This window comes from Neolamprologus brichardi, chromosome 23, assembly GCF_056152115.1.
Source record: "Neolamprologus brichardi isolate AB-2024 chromosome 23, ASM5615211v1, whole genome shotgun sequence".
Taxonomy (NCBI): Eukaryota; Metazoa; Chordata; class Actinopteri; order Cichliformes; family Cichlidae; genus Neolamprologus; species Neolamprologus brichardi.
Genome location: NC_142125.1, coordinates 20,268,952 through 20,285,394, shown reverse-complemented (window position 1 = coordinate 20,285,394; position 16,443 = coordinate 20,268,952). Strand labels below are relative to the sequence as shown.

At 38.4% G+C, this 16,443-nt stretch overlaps 1 protein-coding gene across 1 annotated transcript in view; it reads left to right on the top strand.

Moving 5' to 3' along the window:
• crfa4 (cytokine receptor family, class I receptor 4) overlaps positions 1–15,738 on the top strand; it is a 48,754-nt gene extending 33,016 nt beyond the window's left edge. The window contains exons 3-9 of the mRNA XM_006800353.2: positions 4,705–4,846; positions 6,230–6,399; positions 9,844–10,022; positions 10,672–10,825; positions 12,477–12,564; positions 13,840–13,909; positions 14,353–15,738. Coding sequence (XP_006800416.1) covers positions 4,705–4,846; positions 6,230–6,399; positions 9,844–10,022; positions 10,672–10,825; positions 12,477–12,564; positions 13,840–13,909; positions 14,353–15,030 — 1,481 coding nt within the window. The 3' untranslated portion in view covers positions 15,031–15,738. The remainder of the gene's footprint in view (positions 1–4,704; positions 4,847–6,229; positions 6,400–9,843; positions 10,023–10,671; positions 10,826–12,476; positions 12,565–13,839; positions 13,910–14,352) is intronic.
• Positions 15,739–16,443: the final 705 nt, after the last annotated feature.

The following is a 16,443-nucleotide window of genomic DNA, read 5'->3' as shown; positions in this document are numbered from 1 at the left end:
AAACTGATGAAATTAGAGAATGGATTTTGTCGAGGTGAAGCAGAGGAGAGATGACAGCTGGATAATTGATTTTCCTCCCTGCTGTTTCCCACTTTATGTATGTGGGGTGTGTGTGAGTGTGAGATCTAGCAGTCTGACTGGATAGCCATTTCGTTACCTTTCCATTATCCAGTCAGTCACAGCTTTTTCATTAGATGCTTTCATGTGTTTACTGGGACGAAAGATTTGATTTTCTCTCCAGCAGTTCGCATGTGTTGGCACCGAAGCTGCTTCAGCCGGTTAGTTTCAGCAATGCAAGTTTGCCAAAAACGGCTCAGGAGATACCGAAAACAAAGAGGTGAACAATTTTTTAGCAAGTTTTCCTTCTTGTGTAGATTTTGATAAGAAACGTGGGGTTTAATTTCCGTTTTTTATTAGATGCAAAATGTCTTAAGGTGCAGAAATAATAGCTGGGACATTTACCCACAGCATGTGGCAGAGATACAGAGACCCTGCAGGTATTGTTTAATGATTTAACATGATTTAATAGTTTGTGTGTAATAAAGGCAAAGTTGAAACACTGCTGTGCTCCCACAGTGTTTTATTAATAACTACCATGCTGTGTTGTCATATATAATATGTTTACAATACATTAGGTTTTTGTCCTAAGTCACCACCTCACTAGTCTCCCTCTCCTTGTTGCTGTTCTTAAGCTGGGCTGAGACGGTATAAATAAACACAAGAATAGAAAGGAAATGAATAGATGTGACCCAATATAGAAAGGTTTACACAAGTGATCAGATCAAATTAGCTTTAAAAGGTTCACTTGTCCCACACTTAGATTAAATTAAAGCAAGCAAACAATACATTTTTCATTTATAAGATTATTTTTTTCTGTTATTATTATTTTTTTTAAATAGAAAAGTAAAAAATGTCTTTATATACACATTGATGGACAGAAGTTTCATGGAATGTCATAGTAATTTTTGAGTTTTAATGATTTCTTTGGGTGGAATGATTGCACGCATACATCTTTAATGAATTTTAAAAAAAAACAAGCACTGGGTGCTCAAGTCTGAACTTATTTTAGATTTTCTTTCTAATCTACACAGGGTCAAAAGCCTTCTGGCTGGATATTTGACCCCTCTTCTTGGCAGAATTGGTAGCATTAGCTTAAATTGGTTGGTTTTCTGGCACAGACCTGGGTTTAAAGCACGGTACACAAAATGTCAATATAGATGGTGTTGAGGATTTGGGAAGTTCACTCCAGAAGGTTAATCTTAGCCTGCTTCATCCACTCAAAAAACAGATTTTTATCTGTTTTTCTTTTGTTTTGTTTTTTGTCAATGGTCAATGGTAACTTTATTGTCCCCAGTGGGAAATTGATTTGCAGTCTGTTCATACAGAGAGACAAAAACAAACAAACACAACACAAAGCCCAGAGAAAACAGCCCAAATTTTTCATAAAAAAATGCAAATGTGCAATGGCAACAACCCTTATGGTTTAGTATTATTAGCCGTGATTATAGCAGCAGGTACAAAAGGCACGCTATGTCTCTTTGTCTTCACTGGACGCACTTTATACCCACGACCGGTAGGAAGCAGCTGAAAATCATTAAAGAGAGGATGGTCTGAGCATAACATGACAGAGGTTGCCTTCCTCAGCACCTGCCTGTTATAAAAGTCCCCAAGTTGGACCTGAGACCTCCCTGAAATCTGTCCAGCCACTTTAACCAGATTGCTAAGTCTGGCCTTATTGTTAAAAGACATATTACCATACCAAGCAATGATGCAGAACAAATAAAACAGATTCAATAAAACTTTTATTTAAAAAAAGGGTCATCATTTCAGGAGAAACGTTAAAACCCAATCTCCTTAAAAAGTAGTCTTTGTTGAACCTTTTTCACTGTAGCAGCAAGATGTGGCTCAAAGGACAGAGTCTTATCAAGAACAACCTCCAAATACTTATAACTGTCCACCAGTTCAATGGCTGCACCATTTACCACTGTTAGTGCAGGATGGGGGGGACTTCCTGATGTCAATAACCATGTCCTTGGTTTTCAAGGTGTTAATCATTAAAAATGACTGATCACACCAAGAAGCAAACTCATCCACAACAGGCCCATGGGAATCCTCTTCACCATGAAGGAGGCTTACCATGACTGTGTCATCGGCATCTGTAATGAGATGCCTGTTAGCCTGTGTACTGCGACATTCATTACTGTATATATAGTAAAGTGGAGAGGCAGCAACCCTGTGGTGAAGCAGTAGAAGAGTTTAGCTGTTTGGAAAAACAGCCGTTTACTCTCACACACTGAGATCTGTCAGCTAAAAAGTCTAAAATCCAGCCAACAAGATTAAAATCAAGTTTAGACTGGTTAAGAAGTTCATCAGCAAAGCTATGTGGCTGGATAGTATTAAAAGCTGAAGAAAAAACAATAAATGAGAGCTGAGCATGATGCTTTGGCACCATCGGGATGGCAATATAGGAAATTTAACAGAGTGACCACTCATCAACACCCCTACAAGGCCTGTATGCAAATTGTAGTGGGCCGATAATTTAATTATAATTAAATTATAATCCTGATAATTTATTCAAAAGACTTCATCACTAGAGATGTTAAAGTGACAGGCCTAAAATCATTTAATGATGTAGGTTTTGTGGTCTTAACGACTGGAGAAATAATTTATTTTTTCCATTCCTCGGGAAACCTTTTGCTGCTGAACTGATAAAAGAAAGATATAAGAAAAAACACTGCATAGTTGCTCAGCACATGTTTTAAGCACCTGGCCACACATTTGTTTTTGTTTTGTTTTTTTCTAAATCATTGTTCTGCTTGAGACGTTTTGACGATCTAGCTGTTGATTTGAGGTGAAGCTGAAGAATTTGGAGGTAGTCCTCCTTTTTGATTTTTCCATCCAGTTTATGTAATATGCTAGTACAACTGTCAGCAAAACAGCGCCATAGCATGATGCTACCACCACCATACTTGCCAGATGGTACAGTGTTTACATACCTCTATCTACCAATATACCTCTTGTCGTTGTGGCCAGGCGGCTCAAACTTTCTCTTGTCTGACCACAAAACTTTTCTCCAGAAGGCATTTGGCTTGTCCATGTGGACAGCTGCAAATTTCAGTCAAACTTTAAGGTGTTGCAAAAAAGTTACAGATACAAATTCCTGAAATGTTGAACTGATCATCTTGGAATTTCCAGTTGTTTACAAAATGGCTCCAAGAGACATTCCTAACCTGTGTAAATCTGCAAATCTTAATCTAAGTTCCTTGAATTTTCCCATTGTTCTGAGTATTAGTCAGTCCAGTGATTGCTGTTAATTAGTGCTGTTGTGCTGAACAATGAAGCAACCACATGTAGTCAATAATGATCGCTAATAAGAAGTTAATACACCTTAAAAAGTTAAAAGACTCTGCAGAACCCTCAGCATCACTGAAAGATTTAAGTGAGTATATATTTGAGTCTGTATGTATAACTCTGTGGATTAGAGATTTCAAAATAAATTCAAAATTGTGAACTCTCATGTTTTTAAAGTCATTAAATGCTGTACAATCGTGCCACCCTGGAAACAGATCAGTTTAAAGAAATCATTACAAACCCAAAATGCCCAATAAAGTTCACGCCCATGATGAGCGGACACAAACTACAACGGGTTTTTGGTTTTTTTTTCAGAAATATAAATGAATCCATAAATATTTATATATCATTCAACTGATATGTTCATTCATTTATTTTAATTATTTCTGAACATTTATTTATTTATCAATACATTTTTTCCTGCCTCCTTTTTGGTGCAGGGTGTTTTTTGACACTCGCCAACTGTTCACGTGTGGCTGATGAGTGCTTGATTGATTTGTCTGCCCCTGTTTTCAGCCAGTTGTTTTCCTGCTTGTGCAAGAGTGTCATGCTTTAGAGAGCACTGTTTGTGTATTCACAGTGTGAGTCTCCAAAATCCCTGCTGTGCCTGAAGAAGAGCCGATTGATCAAAGAGTTACTGTGGAGCGCAGCTGTATGCCCACTTTGTCTCTGTCTTTTATATTTAATTTGACAGGAATTGAATTATCATCAGTCTGCTCTCAATAAATCATAAATAAGAGAGGACGTGTTTTTAGAAATGATTGCAATAGTTTTCAGTTTGCTGCAGTCATGTGGGCCATGTTTGCTTCAGTTGTCCTACTTCTTGATTAGCATACTTTAAAAAGACAAAAGCATCACTTAAATCTACAAAACAAAAAGTAAAAGCTTCCTGAGTTCTTTATGAATCTTGTGCACATTTCATTTCTACAAATGTTTCTTTAACCTGTTTCTTAACCTGGATGATAGTTAGCATAATCATCAATGATTTTTGCACCACAGCTGCTATTTCTTATTGTGTGTCATACATACAAGTTTAAAACAGTGAAGGTCACTGTATATACAGGTGTTCATTGTGAGCAAAATTTCAGGTTTCAGACACTCAGGTTCAGTTTTTTTCTACTCTTGGCCGTGTATGATGTCACAGGCACAAATGTGGCCAAATATTTCAAACTGACAGACAGACAGTCAAATGAATGTTAGGTCAAAGGGAGGATGACCTTAAAGAGGAAGTAGCTAAAATGGCGTGTAACAGACAGAATGAATTAAACTGAGGGGCTTGAGGAAGAAAGATGTGGTGAGCAGACTATAACTTCATCATACTTCCTCTAACTCCACCCATGTGTGACTCCACAGAGGCGGCTGGTGGCGCCACGACAAGGCCTCACATCTACTTCTGCCGCTCGCCCAACATGGAGGACTTCACCTGCTGGTGGCATCCACTCAGCAACCTGACAGACGGAGAGGAAGTCACCCACATCCTCACCTACTCCAAAGAGTATGAACTCCACATCTCACAGTTAACTAGGACTAAAATAAACAGTAGAAGTAGGTGTTGACTGGTGGCCTTAGTGCATATGTTTGAGACTGAGTTGTTGATACAAGAGGGACTAAAAGGCTTTAAAAATTGTTATCAAATTGTTTCAAATTTCATGAATGCTTTACACTAACCCACATTAGTGGGGTTAGTGTAAACATATTGCGTTATAAAACCTTGTAAAACAGCCACCCTAACAAACAATAAGAGCCTTGTTTTAGCCTTCTGAAACTATAAAAGAAGCCCCAGATCAGCAGCACACTGGGTCAGTTCCTGGGTCAGGTGAGTTTGTGCAGTTTGATTTCTTGTGCTTCGCGTCACCGGGAAGCTTTTAAGAAGGTCAATATTTCCAAGCTGCTCTGAAATCCTGAACGCAGACTCACGTGGCCTCAGACAGATGCCAGCTGGCCCAGATGGCAGCCACAGCAAAGAAAACGCTGCCACTAATCAGGACAAATTGGATTGTGCTTTTGACCTCCATGTGGCTTCAGAGCTCCTACTGATTGTTGTTTCATCTCCTGCTGCACTTTGTATGTTTGTTTGGGAAAACAAATGTAGATCAGGGATTATCTGATAAAAAAAAAAAAAAAAAGACAAAACCTTACTAAACACCAAAGCAGCTAGGAATAAAGTCACAGCTCAGAGAGGGAGATTGCACTCTGCAGCCACACCTCAGTGCTGTTTGTGTTTTAATATATTAAACTGCCATTACACACTTTTTATTTACATGAAATACCCTCACTAGGACTGAAAACAAACATGCTAATAAGGTTAAACATAAGCTTGTGATTATCCTCCATATAGAAAAGTTTCAAAACTTAAAGACAAGTTCCTTAAAATATTACAGTTAAGATCAATTTGAGGCATTAGCCTAACATTGAACCTGATTTGGGGCTTTGATTTGGCCATTTCTTTATGATGGTTTTAACCTGGTTTTAAGCTGGTTTCAGATGTTGGGACTACTAGGTCAGGACTGGATTCAGTCTTGGTTTGGGGTTTGATCGAGAACTTGCCCCAGAATGTGTGTGTCTCTCTCTGTAATCTCCATGTGTTAACCTCAGGTCCTCAGGAGTGAGACCATCTGTTGTGGGATACCTTGTTTTTCTTTTGGCTGAAAACAGTTCTTCAGCCCTCTGGTTGGATGTTTGGCTTCATGATGGCTACAACAAGTGTGACAAATTATTGCAAACCTGCTTGGAAATTAGACAAAATTAGACTGTTAAAAAGGCCAAAAAGAAAAGAAAGTCCAAGTATTGTTTAAAAAGATGTCCAGTGTTAATTTACTGATTTCCCTTTTGTTTGTTAATGCTTATCTAAATGTGTTTTTTCTTTGATTTTGTGAAGGAAGGAAGCCAAACTGGAATGTCCAGACTATGTGACTGGCGGCCCCAACAGCTGCCACTTTGACAGCAGCCACACATCTGTATGGACGGTGTACTGTTTGACCGTGACCGCCATAACCACCCACAGAAACTACACCTCCCAGCAGCACTGCCTGGACGTGGTGGAAATAGGTAAGGGGTCGGATCTGGGTTAAAAATGCTGATTCAAACTAATTATATGACTCCATTACACAGAAGTTCAGTTTTTTGTTTCTTTTTGTTTTGTTTTGGTTCGTTTGTTATTCGGCCAACAACAAAACTGTTCTGTTGAATGGAATTTGATTCCATTGGAAATGGATTTTGGTGCAGATTTCTCCTTGTGACCTCTCATTTACTGACTAACATTGAGAACAAAGTGATACAAGAAAACAGACGAAAACAGAGCGAGTTTCAAGGCTTCAAAATTCATGTCTGAGTATTGATAAACCCATTTTTTTTAAAAAGAAATCTTCATGCTCAGACAGCCAGCTGTTCCACCTGTGGTCAAAGCAGCAGCGAAATAAAGGGCAAAAGTGAGATGACTTTATTGTCTGCAGGCTTTAATTCATTTTACCTCCTGGAAAACTTAAAAAATTGCATAAATAAGATAATTCACAGCAAGTTCACAGGAAGGAGAACTTGTTCTAATCTCAAACTCGATATAAACCAGAAACAGAAAAACATTTGTACATGAAGAGCCAAAAGACTTTGGACTGGAAATCAGTAGGTTTTTAACTTTTCCTCACTGTCATCATAATTGACCTGTAATTTTATGTGTATCTGGTAAAAAGCAACCAAATGTGTTATTAGTACAAGCAGCTCAATATGACCTTTATTCACCATGTAAATAACAGGTTTTGTCCTTGCTCAAAATTAGCCCTAACTAAGTACAGCTGTAAATTTTACCTCTTTATCATTACATCACTCCATTCATTAAAAAAATTAACACTCAAGGACACAGGAGGATCTTTAGGCTTGTCTTCAAGTTCATAAAAAGACAAAGAGCACTTGACAGTTGACAGAGCTGCCAGTTTGCCGAGAACTAGGAGTTAATAAAAACTGTAATAGTCACTGTGATGGCGTGAATAATTACCCACCTACTTCATCTGGATTGGATTAATCCTGAACCTAAATAGAGGATTATAGGGGGATTTGAGGTGTGCGCTATGAAGGGAGATTAAAGGAAGCGTTGTGGCTATCTGGCTGAATCACCATGATACTTACCCTCAACACATAACGTCGTCTGGACAGGTCGTGTTTAGAGTTTTGATTTAAAATTGTCTTTAAGTGTAACAAGTACCGTCTGCTGATGGAATACCTTTTACACATAAACTGTATATAACAGATGGACACAGCCACAGTGATGTCACACATTGGTTTGTATGTAAGTGTTTTGGCTAAGCTTTTTTTTGTAACCTAGAGGGACCATGTTTGGATGACAGGTCAGAATGCTGTGTTGTCAACATTTGGCTCTTTTGGTACTTTCTATTTGTACTTTTGCAGCACACACTGTCTGCTGTCTCCTCACAACTTACATGCATTTAAATTCCTGAATCAGAAAATACATTACCAATTGGCTTGGCTCTTAACTCCATTTTTAGCTGGAATGGCAACAAATCAAGCAGATTAGAAAGCTGTTCAGTCTATTACAGAGCCTATTCAATTTGGGAAAACAAATTTTACTTTGCTTTTGTCCAAAGCTAAAGTGATTTCCTCGTCTCCTTCATTATGGCACAGTGCCTTACCTGAATGCTCTTCTTCAGCTCTATTTAAATGGATCTAGTTTAACATTTAACATCTTTAATGAGCAGCTGTCAGTTTGGAAAGAAACAGCAGCATTGAGAGCAGATTGAGTGGCAAAATAAATGTTTTCACTTATGAATTCACAAGATTAATGGTTTTCTCCCAGCACTGCTCTCTTGACTTATTTTCAGAGCCTGTTGCTTGCTGCCAGAATATGTTTTAAGGGTTAATAACCTCTACTCACATCCCGTTGCCCTGTTCCACTGACTCACCGTAATGACTGACATGATTGCTGACTTCTTGGCTAAATTGGATTTATTCTCCACCGATGTTAATGGCAGTAAAAAGTAACACTTAAGCACAAGTCTGCAAAGCAAATGGAAATCTAGTTGTGTGAAAAAAGGAGAATGTAATTATATGTCTCCACATGAGGTAGATAAATCAGGGTTCCCATGCATTCTTAAGAAGTTTTAAAAAGTATGAAATTTGATTTCACATAAAATGTCTTTACTTGTGAAAGGCCTTTTTAGTTTTTAAAAGGTATTTATGACAGAAACAAATCATAATACTTAATCAAATATACAGTCATGGTAAAATAAAATTTCACCCTTTTTAAATTCAAATATTTTACATTTCATCAGCAAGTGTGAGCACCTCTATAAAAGTTTTGGGAGTTTGCTAGTCAGGAACATTCAGATGTGCGGTAACTCAATGCCAAGAAGAAAAGACATCAGCAATGGTCTTAGAGAAGCAACCTGCCTATCGCTTACTGAAGCGTTGTAAGATAATACATAACAATAATAATAATATAAGATAATAATAAAGTTAATAAATAAATAATAAATAGTTATTATTTATTAATAAATAAAGTTAATAATAAAGTTAAAACCAGCCTTAGAATCTCTCAGAATGCTCAGTCTGAACTGAAGTAATTTAGCTGTGGAGCATTTCAAGGTTAACCATGTGAGTGAGCTCCTGATGTAATTAGAATCTTGTTTCACTTCATATTGAGTCTATAAGCAGCCATTCATTCTTACTTAAATATAAGATTCACAAGGTCATTCCTTAATTGAGGAAAGTTTTTTAAAGGCCTCAGACCCTGCTTATATTGAGATTCTGCGTGTAACGACCACGAGGCTTCTGCCAGCTGCTAATCTCATTTATTGGGGACTGAGTGTCTGTTATTATCCAGATGCTGCACATTTGGACCAGAGCAGTCCACTTCCTGAGCTGGTTTTGAGGGGTTGCAGATTGGAGGTCTGCTTGGCATCATTATCATTGAACACGTGCGTGAAGCAGCATCATGTGACCAGCAGTGTAGTGCTCTTTTTTTGTGTGCCGCAGATGTCAGGGGAGGTCAGAGACGTCGCTCTTATCACAGCCATGCAGGAGATTCAGCTAACAGCTGCAGATAGGCGGTTTCACTGGAATGGAAGTTAAAGGTTACAGTTTCAGTGTTAGAAACTAATTATTCTCATGACTCATTACTCAAATGTTGCACACCTAAGAAGAAGCAAACACACCTTAGATGAATCAGTCAGAGGGTGAATTTCCCTCTGACAAATACCCTTTGATGTCGAATTTCAATTAGAGTTTTACTGAGAACACTCCAATACATTTTCACGACTCACTACATAGTGAGTTTGACATTTTTTAATGTCAAAATATATAGAGTGTAGTGTTTATATTATATCCCTGTATAGTACTCTCAAAGCCTCCCAATATGCTTTGTGATAAGTAGGGTACTAATAGTTCCTACCCAAGTCTAAGAGAAAAGAGAACCCAGAATTTTGACAATTCTGATACACTATTATTTACCATGTTCTGGATCCTTTTTTTTTTTTTTGTTCACAGTTCAGATGGAAACACCAGTCAACCTGACCCACAACCTGACAGACGTCGGTGGTGATGAAATGGGCCACAATGCGCTGATCTCCTGGACCTACCCAGTGCCTGCCCATGTGCAGTACGGTTGGATCACGCTGGTCTATGAGCTGCAGTACAGACGTATTACCGAGCCAGACAACTGGAAGGTAAAGAGAGAAGTAATAATGAACTACAGATGAGTTCTTGGGGGAAGATCTTTACATTTACAGTTCTGGGTATTTATTTAGGAAAGAAAAGAAATCTTTACATCACTGAGGTGTGTTTCTGAATTAAATTGGTGATATTTGCCTTTATTTTATTTTATTTTACTTTTAAAAATAATTTAAGCGCAGACAACTGATTCAAATGTGAGATTACAGTCATTTGTTTTAATCGAGTTTTGGTTTCAGGTGAATGAGAACTTATAGTAATTCACTGAAACTAGCTTGTGGCTGTGAGGAAGATGTTGGGTACATCATCTACATAGAAGACGATATTTTGAATCTTGTACAGCATTTAATTAATAGACATTAGAGAAAACAAGCTCAAACAAAAATGGGATGAGGATGGCAAACTTCAACAAAATGTCAGGAAAAAAGAGGAGAGACCCTAAATTGAGCACACAGAATCTCAAGATACAAAACAAACAAACCAAGAACTTAAAAAAAAATTTGCTAACAAAATTCTGTGTAAAACAATGTGGCAGAAAATGTTATACACGTTACAGTGAGTTCATTACTCTTCTTTAGACAGAGTTTTACGTATAAAGTAGTTCATTATGGTCTGCATGTCATAAAACATGTTGTCTGTTTGCAGGTGAAGTATCCTCTGCGTGAGCCTCAGGTGGAGCTGCTTGGACTCCCGGTGGATGACTATGTGGTCCGAGTTCGTTGCCGTGCGCAGCACTCCAAGCTGTGGAGTGACTGGAGCGCCACGCTGTTGATGAGCATCCCCCCGAGGCAGTCTGCAGGTACATCAGCAGCCAGACGGAGTAACGGTGCTGATTTACATGCTTCTGGTTTTGACTTTCAAGTGTTTCTTATTTTTACATTTATTGTTGTTTTAATTGCAGTGAACACAGTATGTTTCTGCATTTTTAAATTATATTTTGTGGGTCTCTCGTGAGATTCATTTTGAACAAATGTTATTGCAAGTACAAAAAAGTTAAGCACCTATTTTTATTGTAGATCCTAACTAAAGCTTTATAATGCAGACATAAAATCACATTGCATTTAGTACAGGCAATGACAAGACATCACACCATCCAGTTAAAAGCTCTCAACACAGACTCAGTAGTGCTGTGGCACAGGAGGAAGGATTCATCTACAGCTTGACACTAGACATTAATCCTGCAGACACATGCTAAGCTTTTTTAAGCACATTAAGCATATTTCTTTTACATGCAATGTTGTTTTAAAAAACAAATTAAAAAAACAAACAAAAAAAAGACAGTTTTTCAGATATAGAAACAGCATTTCTTTCAGTGCAGTGCCAGGATTCTGAATTTGGACAGAATGGATCAGATCTATTTGAGCTGAGGATTCACATCACAGAAGTTAATGTTTTTAATGCTACCACTTCTATTTATTACAAGCAGGTGCATGTGCCTGTATCAATCAAGGAAGCAGTACCCAATCAATCACTGTTATTTTTGCTGTACATTAGAAATACTAATATAAGCCAGTTCACAAGCTGTGGGCAGTGACTGAAAGAGGCTCTCCCTCAGTGATCGGGTGAGAACTTCAGTCATTTGGGAGGGATTCAGATTAGATGCGCTACTACTCCATAGATGATGGATGGCTAGACACTGAAATCCAACTGAAATTAAATAAATCCTGTCTTATTTGAATTATTTCCATCATATAGGCTAGATCACAGTAAAAGAGAGCTGAAGAAAGAAACTGTTTGATAAGCTACATTGACTCTTATCAATCGAGAGGCTCACTGTATTTAAATTCATTAACTTCTCTCAATAGAAACTGCCTCTGCTTTCAAAGAGAACGATACGCAGAAATTTTCAGCTCTGTGTAGTTCTACTGTGAAAAAAAGCTACTGTGTAAAATACATGTGACCTATTTATTAACAATCTCAGGGAAAATTAGTTTTTTCCTCTAAGGCTAGTGTAAATATCTTTTAAACAGCAGGAGAGAGCCATGCTGCTTCAATAAGCATCATGCCATGTCACAAGATATGCATCCACAGCAGTATGCAATGCAAAAGAAAAGAAATTAAAGAATTTAATGATTCTCTGCTGAATGACTCCTGCTTGTTTAACATGCATCAGCTCGTGTGAAATGGCCTGTTCTGATTGGTGTGAATGATAAATTAATGAATGTTATCTTCAAAGATTGGAAAACGACAGTCTTTTTTCATTTTTTATTTTTAATTGTATTTGTTATAATCATTTAACATGAAATCGAGGAAAATCTCTCTCACAGGCAGTCCTGATGGGCTCTTTGTTAAATTGGTGGGTCCAAGCCCCTTAGGCCCACCCACGACACCACAAAAGATTTCCTCTGTTAAAAAAAATCCCTTTTCCCAATTAAATGTGTCACTGAAGGAGTAAAGCTGCAGGGGAGGAGGAGAGGGACGGTGACTCAAGGTGTGTTTTACCTGTGCAGGTAAATTGCTGGTGCTGATTCTGGTGACTGGAGTTGGCGTTGTGGCTCTGCTTGTTATCACCTTCAGTATTGTTCTACAAAGCAAGAGGTGAGAAAAAATACACATCTGTTTCTATCTTTGTCTTGCCACATATACACATGCGCGCGCGGACACACAAACACACACACACACACGCATCGTTTGATTAAATAAATTTTATGGCTGGAACACCGACTTTGTTCAATGTGTGTGTGCTAGCTTAGTGCTGCCGTGAAGCTGCCTATTTTATGTGTGTCAATTAAAGGCAAGTACACCCTTTTTCAAGGTTTTACATATCACTACATATTAAAAATAATCTAGTCCCACCAGAGCATTTCAATCAGGTTAAAGTCTGGACTTTGACTGAGCCACAGTCAGTCTGCTGTAGATTCTCTACTGTGCTTGGGATCATTGTCCTGTTTAATGACACGGTTTGGGCCAAGCTTTAGTTGTTGGACAAATGGTATCAAATTTGACTCTAGAATACTTGGGTATACAGAGCACCTCATGGTCGACTCATTGACTTGTGGCTGCAAAACAAGCCTAACTCATGATCCCTCCACCACCATGCTGTAAGCTGGTATGAATTGTTTGTGCTGATACACTGTGTTTGTTTTGTGCATTATGATCAAACATCTTTACTTTGGTTTCTTCCGCCCAAAGGATGTCTTCTGGTTTGTTCAGATGCATCACTGCGAAATTAAGCTGTGTTGCAATGTTCTTTTTAGAGAGAAGTTGTTTTCTCTTTTTTGAATAATCCTTTTCACAAGAGAAATTATGGACATAGCTTGAAAATGGCCTAAAAACATTTTCAGGTTAATGGGCCACAACGAATGCATCTCCGAGGTCATTGCCCTTGTCTTTTCTCTTTGGCATTGTGTTAATATACACCTGAATGCTTCAGACCACCAAACTTCCAAAAGAGTCTACAGTGTAGACTGTGTAGTCACAAAATAGAGGAGGTGTGGCTTATGAGCTATACTACATGCAGCCACCAGGAGATGATCAGGATATTTTGGCTTCACTTCTGAATCATGTGTTTGAGCTTCTCTTCCCTATAATTTATCATATCTGCACTGCCCCATAATACACACCAACAGTTCCTATTTAAAGCAGAAAGTGGTTCAGAATAATATTTTCCATGAGAACTTTTCAGAGGCTCCACAGAAACACACTGTGAAAAATAAAGATTAGCTTCACTCCTCAGTGTGGACAAATGAGCGAACGGCGATAGGTTTTGTCTCTTCTCAGGGTCAAACTGTTACAGCGTGGGAGGATGAATGTGTTGTTTTTGTTTGCGTACTGACATGTTCAAACCTCCTCTCTGTCTACGTTCACCTTCAGAATAAAAGAGTACTTCCTGCCACCCATTCCAAAGCCACGGATCATCGGGATTGACCCATTGCTCCTGAAGGTAAGATGTGTGCATGCATCCCTGCTTTCAGGGTCGTGTTTTAGCCATTTGTCCTGACCTTGTACTTCTGCTCCTTTATTGCCTTCTCTCCATTTGTTTGCTTTTATCTCCCCTCCCCCTCTTTTTCTTATTGTATCCTCATGTTTCTCCTTCTTTTGCTGTTTTCACTGAAAATTGCCCTCATGTTCTTTTTCTTTTTTCTATCACTTTCCTCATTTCCCATTTACATTTTGATTCTATTTTTCCTCATCTCTTTTCTTAATTTTCATTTCTCATGCTTTTGCTTTCCTGATCCTCTTCCTCTTAATTTCTTAATTTGCCTTACTATTATTTCCTTTATCATTCTTCTTCTTTTCCCATTTTCTTCTACATCTTAATTTCTCATTGGTTCATTGTTTTTTTCTTTATTTATTTATTCCTCCCATCCCCACCTCCATCCTCAGAAGGGCAACTTGGACGAAATCAACCGCCACTTCAGTAACTTCCACAGCTACAGGCCTCCAAGCTACTGTGAGGAAGGCTGGGACCACGTCAGCGCTGATGACGTCTATCTCACCACACCGAAGCACAGCAGCGACGCACACAACCCTTCGGAATCAGAGAGGAACACCTTAATAGTTCCCTGCAACCCGGCGCCCTCAGAAGTGTCCGCCCGCCATCAGCTCACAGCTCTAAACCCAAACTCGTACATGCAGAGTGTGCCACCTTACTGCTCTTTACCCACTGAAGCCTTCACCCCACCTCTGAGTATTCCTTCCCCGTGGCCGATGCCAGAGATCGTATCACTGCCCCAGACGGACTACAGCATGATGGAACATCCCAGCCTTTCCAACACCATCCCCACTCCAGACCTCACTTTCAGCACCAGCCCCTCACCGCAGGACTTCTACACCTGTGTCCAGCTCTTAAATGAAAGTGGTGAGGTGCATCTAGTGCCATGCTTGCCGCCGCCATACTGCAGGGACTTCCCAGCTCTCCCAAGGGCCAATTTAGATACTGCAGAGAAGGAGGAGAAAAAGAAGACAACCAACCACCAAACTAGGAAGAATGATGGTGGCAACTCTGAGAAGAGTGAGGCGGCTGTCCCTCTGCTGCCTGTTGCTGTTGACAACAGTGGCTGAGTCACAGGAAGGAGATCCATAAACTTTGAGAAATGCGTCTAACGCAAAGACTTTTAAAATGTGCAAAGTAAAATCTCCTGTAACCTGCTGGTTTGACTGGAAAGTGATACTGTTCTGTTCCACACCATTCAAGCTTCAAAGAAGAAGAGCACCTGGTTGACTTAACAACAGGAAGTAAATCTGCAGGCTCAAAGAGCCTTTTTTTTAGCTTGCTAAAATCCTGATCTAGTATTGGAAACCATTTAAAAGACTATGGACCAACAATACTGATGCAATAAAGAACATTATGTTTCGATGACCAACATTTGGGCCCTCACAGTATTGAAACTGATCATTTCAAAGACACTTGGCTAAATTTTAGCTTCACGTGCACTATGCTAGAGCTAAAATCAAAGAAATCAATAGTTAAGAGGAAAAAAATCAAGACTAAATTAATACAAGCAAGCACATCATCCACAGAAGCTGGATTTCCAGATGAGATTAACACTGAGCTCTATTTATGGGTAATGGAGTTCATCAAACTTGAGGAAGCGTAACTGTAAATAAAATAATATAAATGTCACATTACCACTCGCTGCTTTTCCCCAAAGCTTCTCATTCAGGGTTGTATGTCTTCTCAGGAAAAAGTGCAATCTGATGTTGAAGGGTGTTCGATTTACGGGGTATGTTTAACCTTCAACCCACTGTTTTCTCTTTCAGTGTCATTAAAGCAACATCTGGTGCATATTACACATATATGTTACAAAGCTGTAAATATGGCAATCTTCATGTCCAGGATATCAACCTATTCCATTGTGTTGTACTTACATGTGCCAGCCTTGTAGGGGAATATTTGCATCACACTCTGCATCACTTTCAGAATGTGAGTCTGGCACATTTCAGGGGGTGTCCCAGACTGGGGAGAAAAAGAAAACAAAAACAAAATTCTTTTTAAAAAAAAAAAAAAATATATATATATATATATATATATATATATTAGTGTGTATATATATATATATATATATATATATATATATTAGTGTGTGTGTATATATATATATATATATATATATATATATATATATATATATATATATTAGTGTGTGTGTATATATATATATATATATATATATATATATATATATATATATATTAGTGTGTGTGTATATATATATATATATATATATATATATATATATTAGTATATATATGTGGGTGACGGAAAGGCTTGGCCCCGAAGTTAAACTCACACTGATGGTACGACATGAAGCTGGCTGCTGCCAAGAAGTCGGACTTGGCAGATGAGAACACCTGTTTCTCTTCAGCGGAGGAATTCATTGTACTCAGTATGTTTAACTCTATGAGGTTTCAGTCAGGACCCTATATTTTGGAGAGAAGCAAAAGGAATTCTGATTGCTGTAACTTTTGGGAATT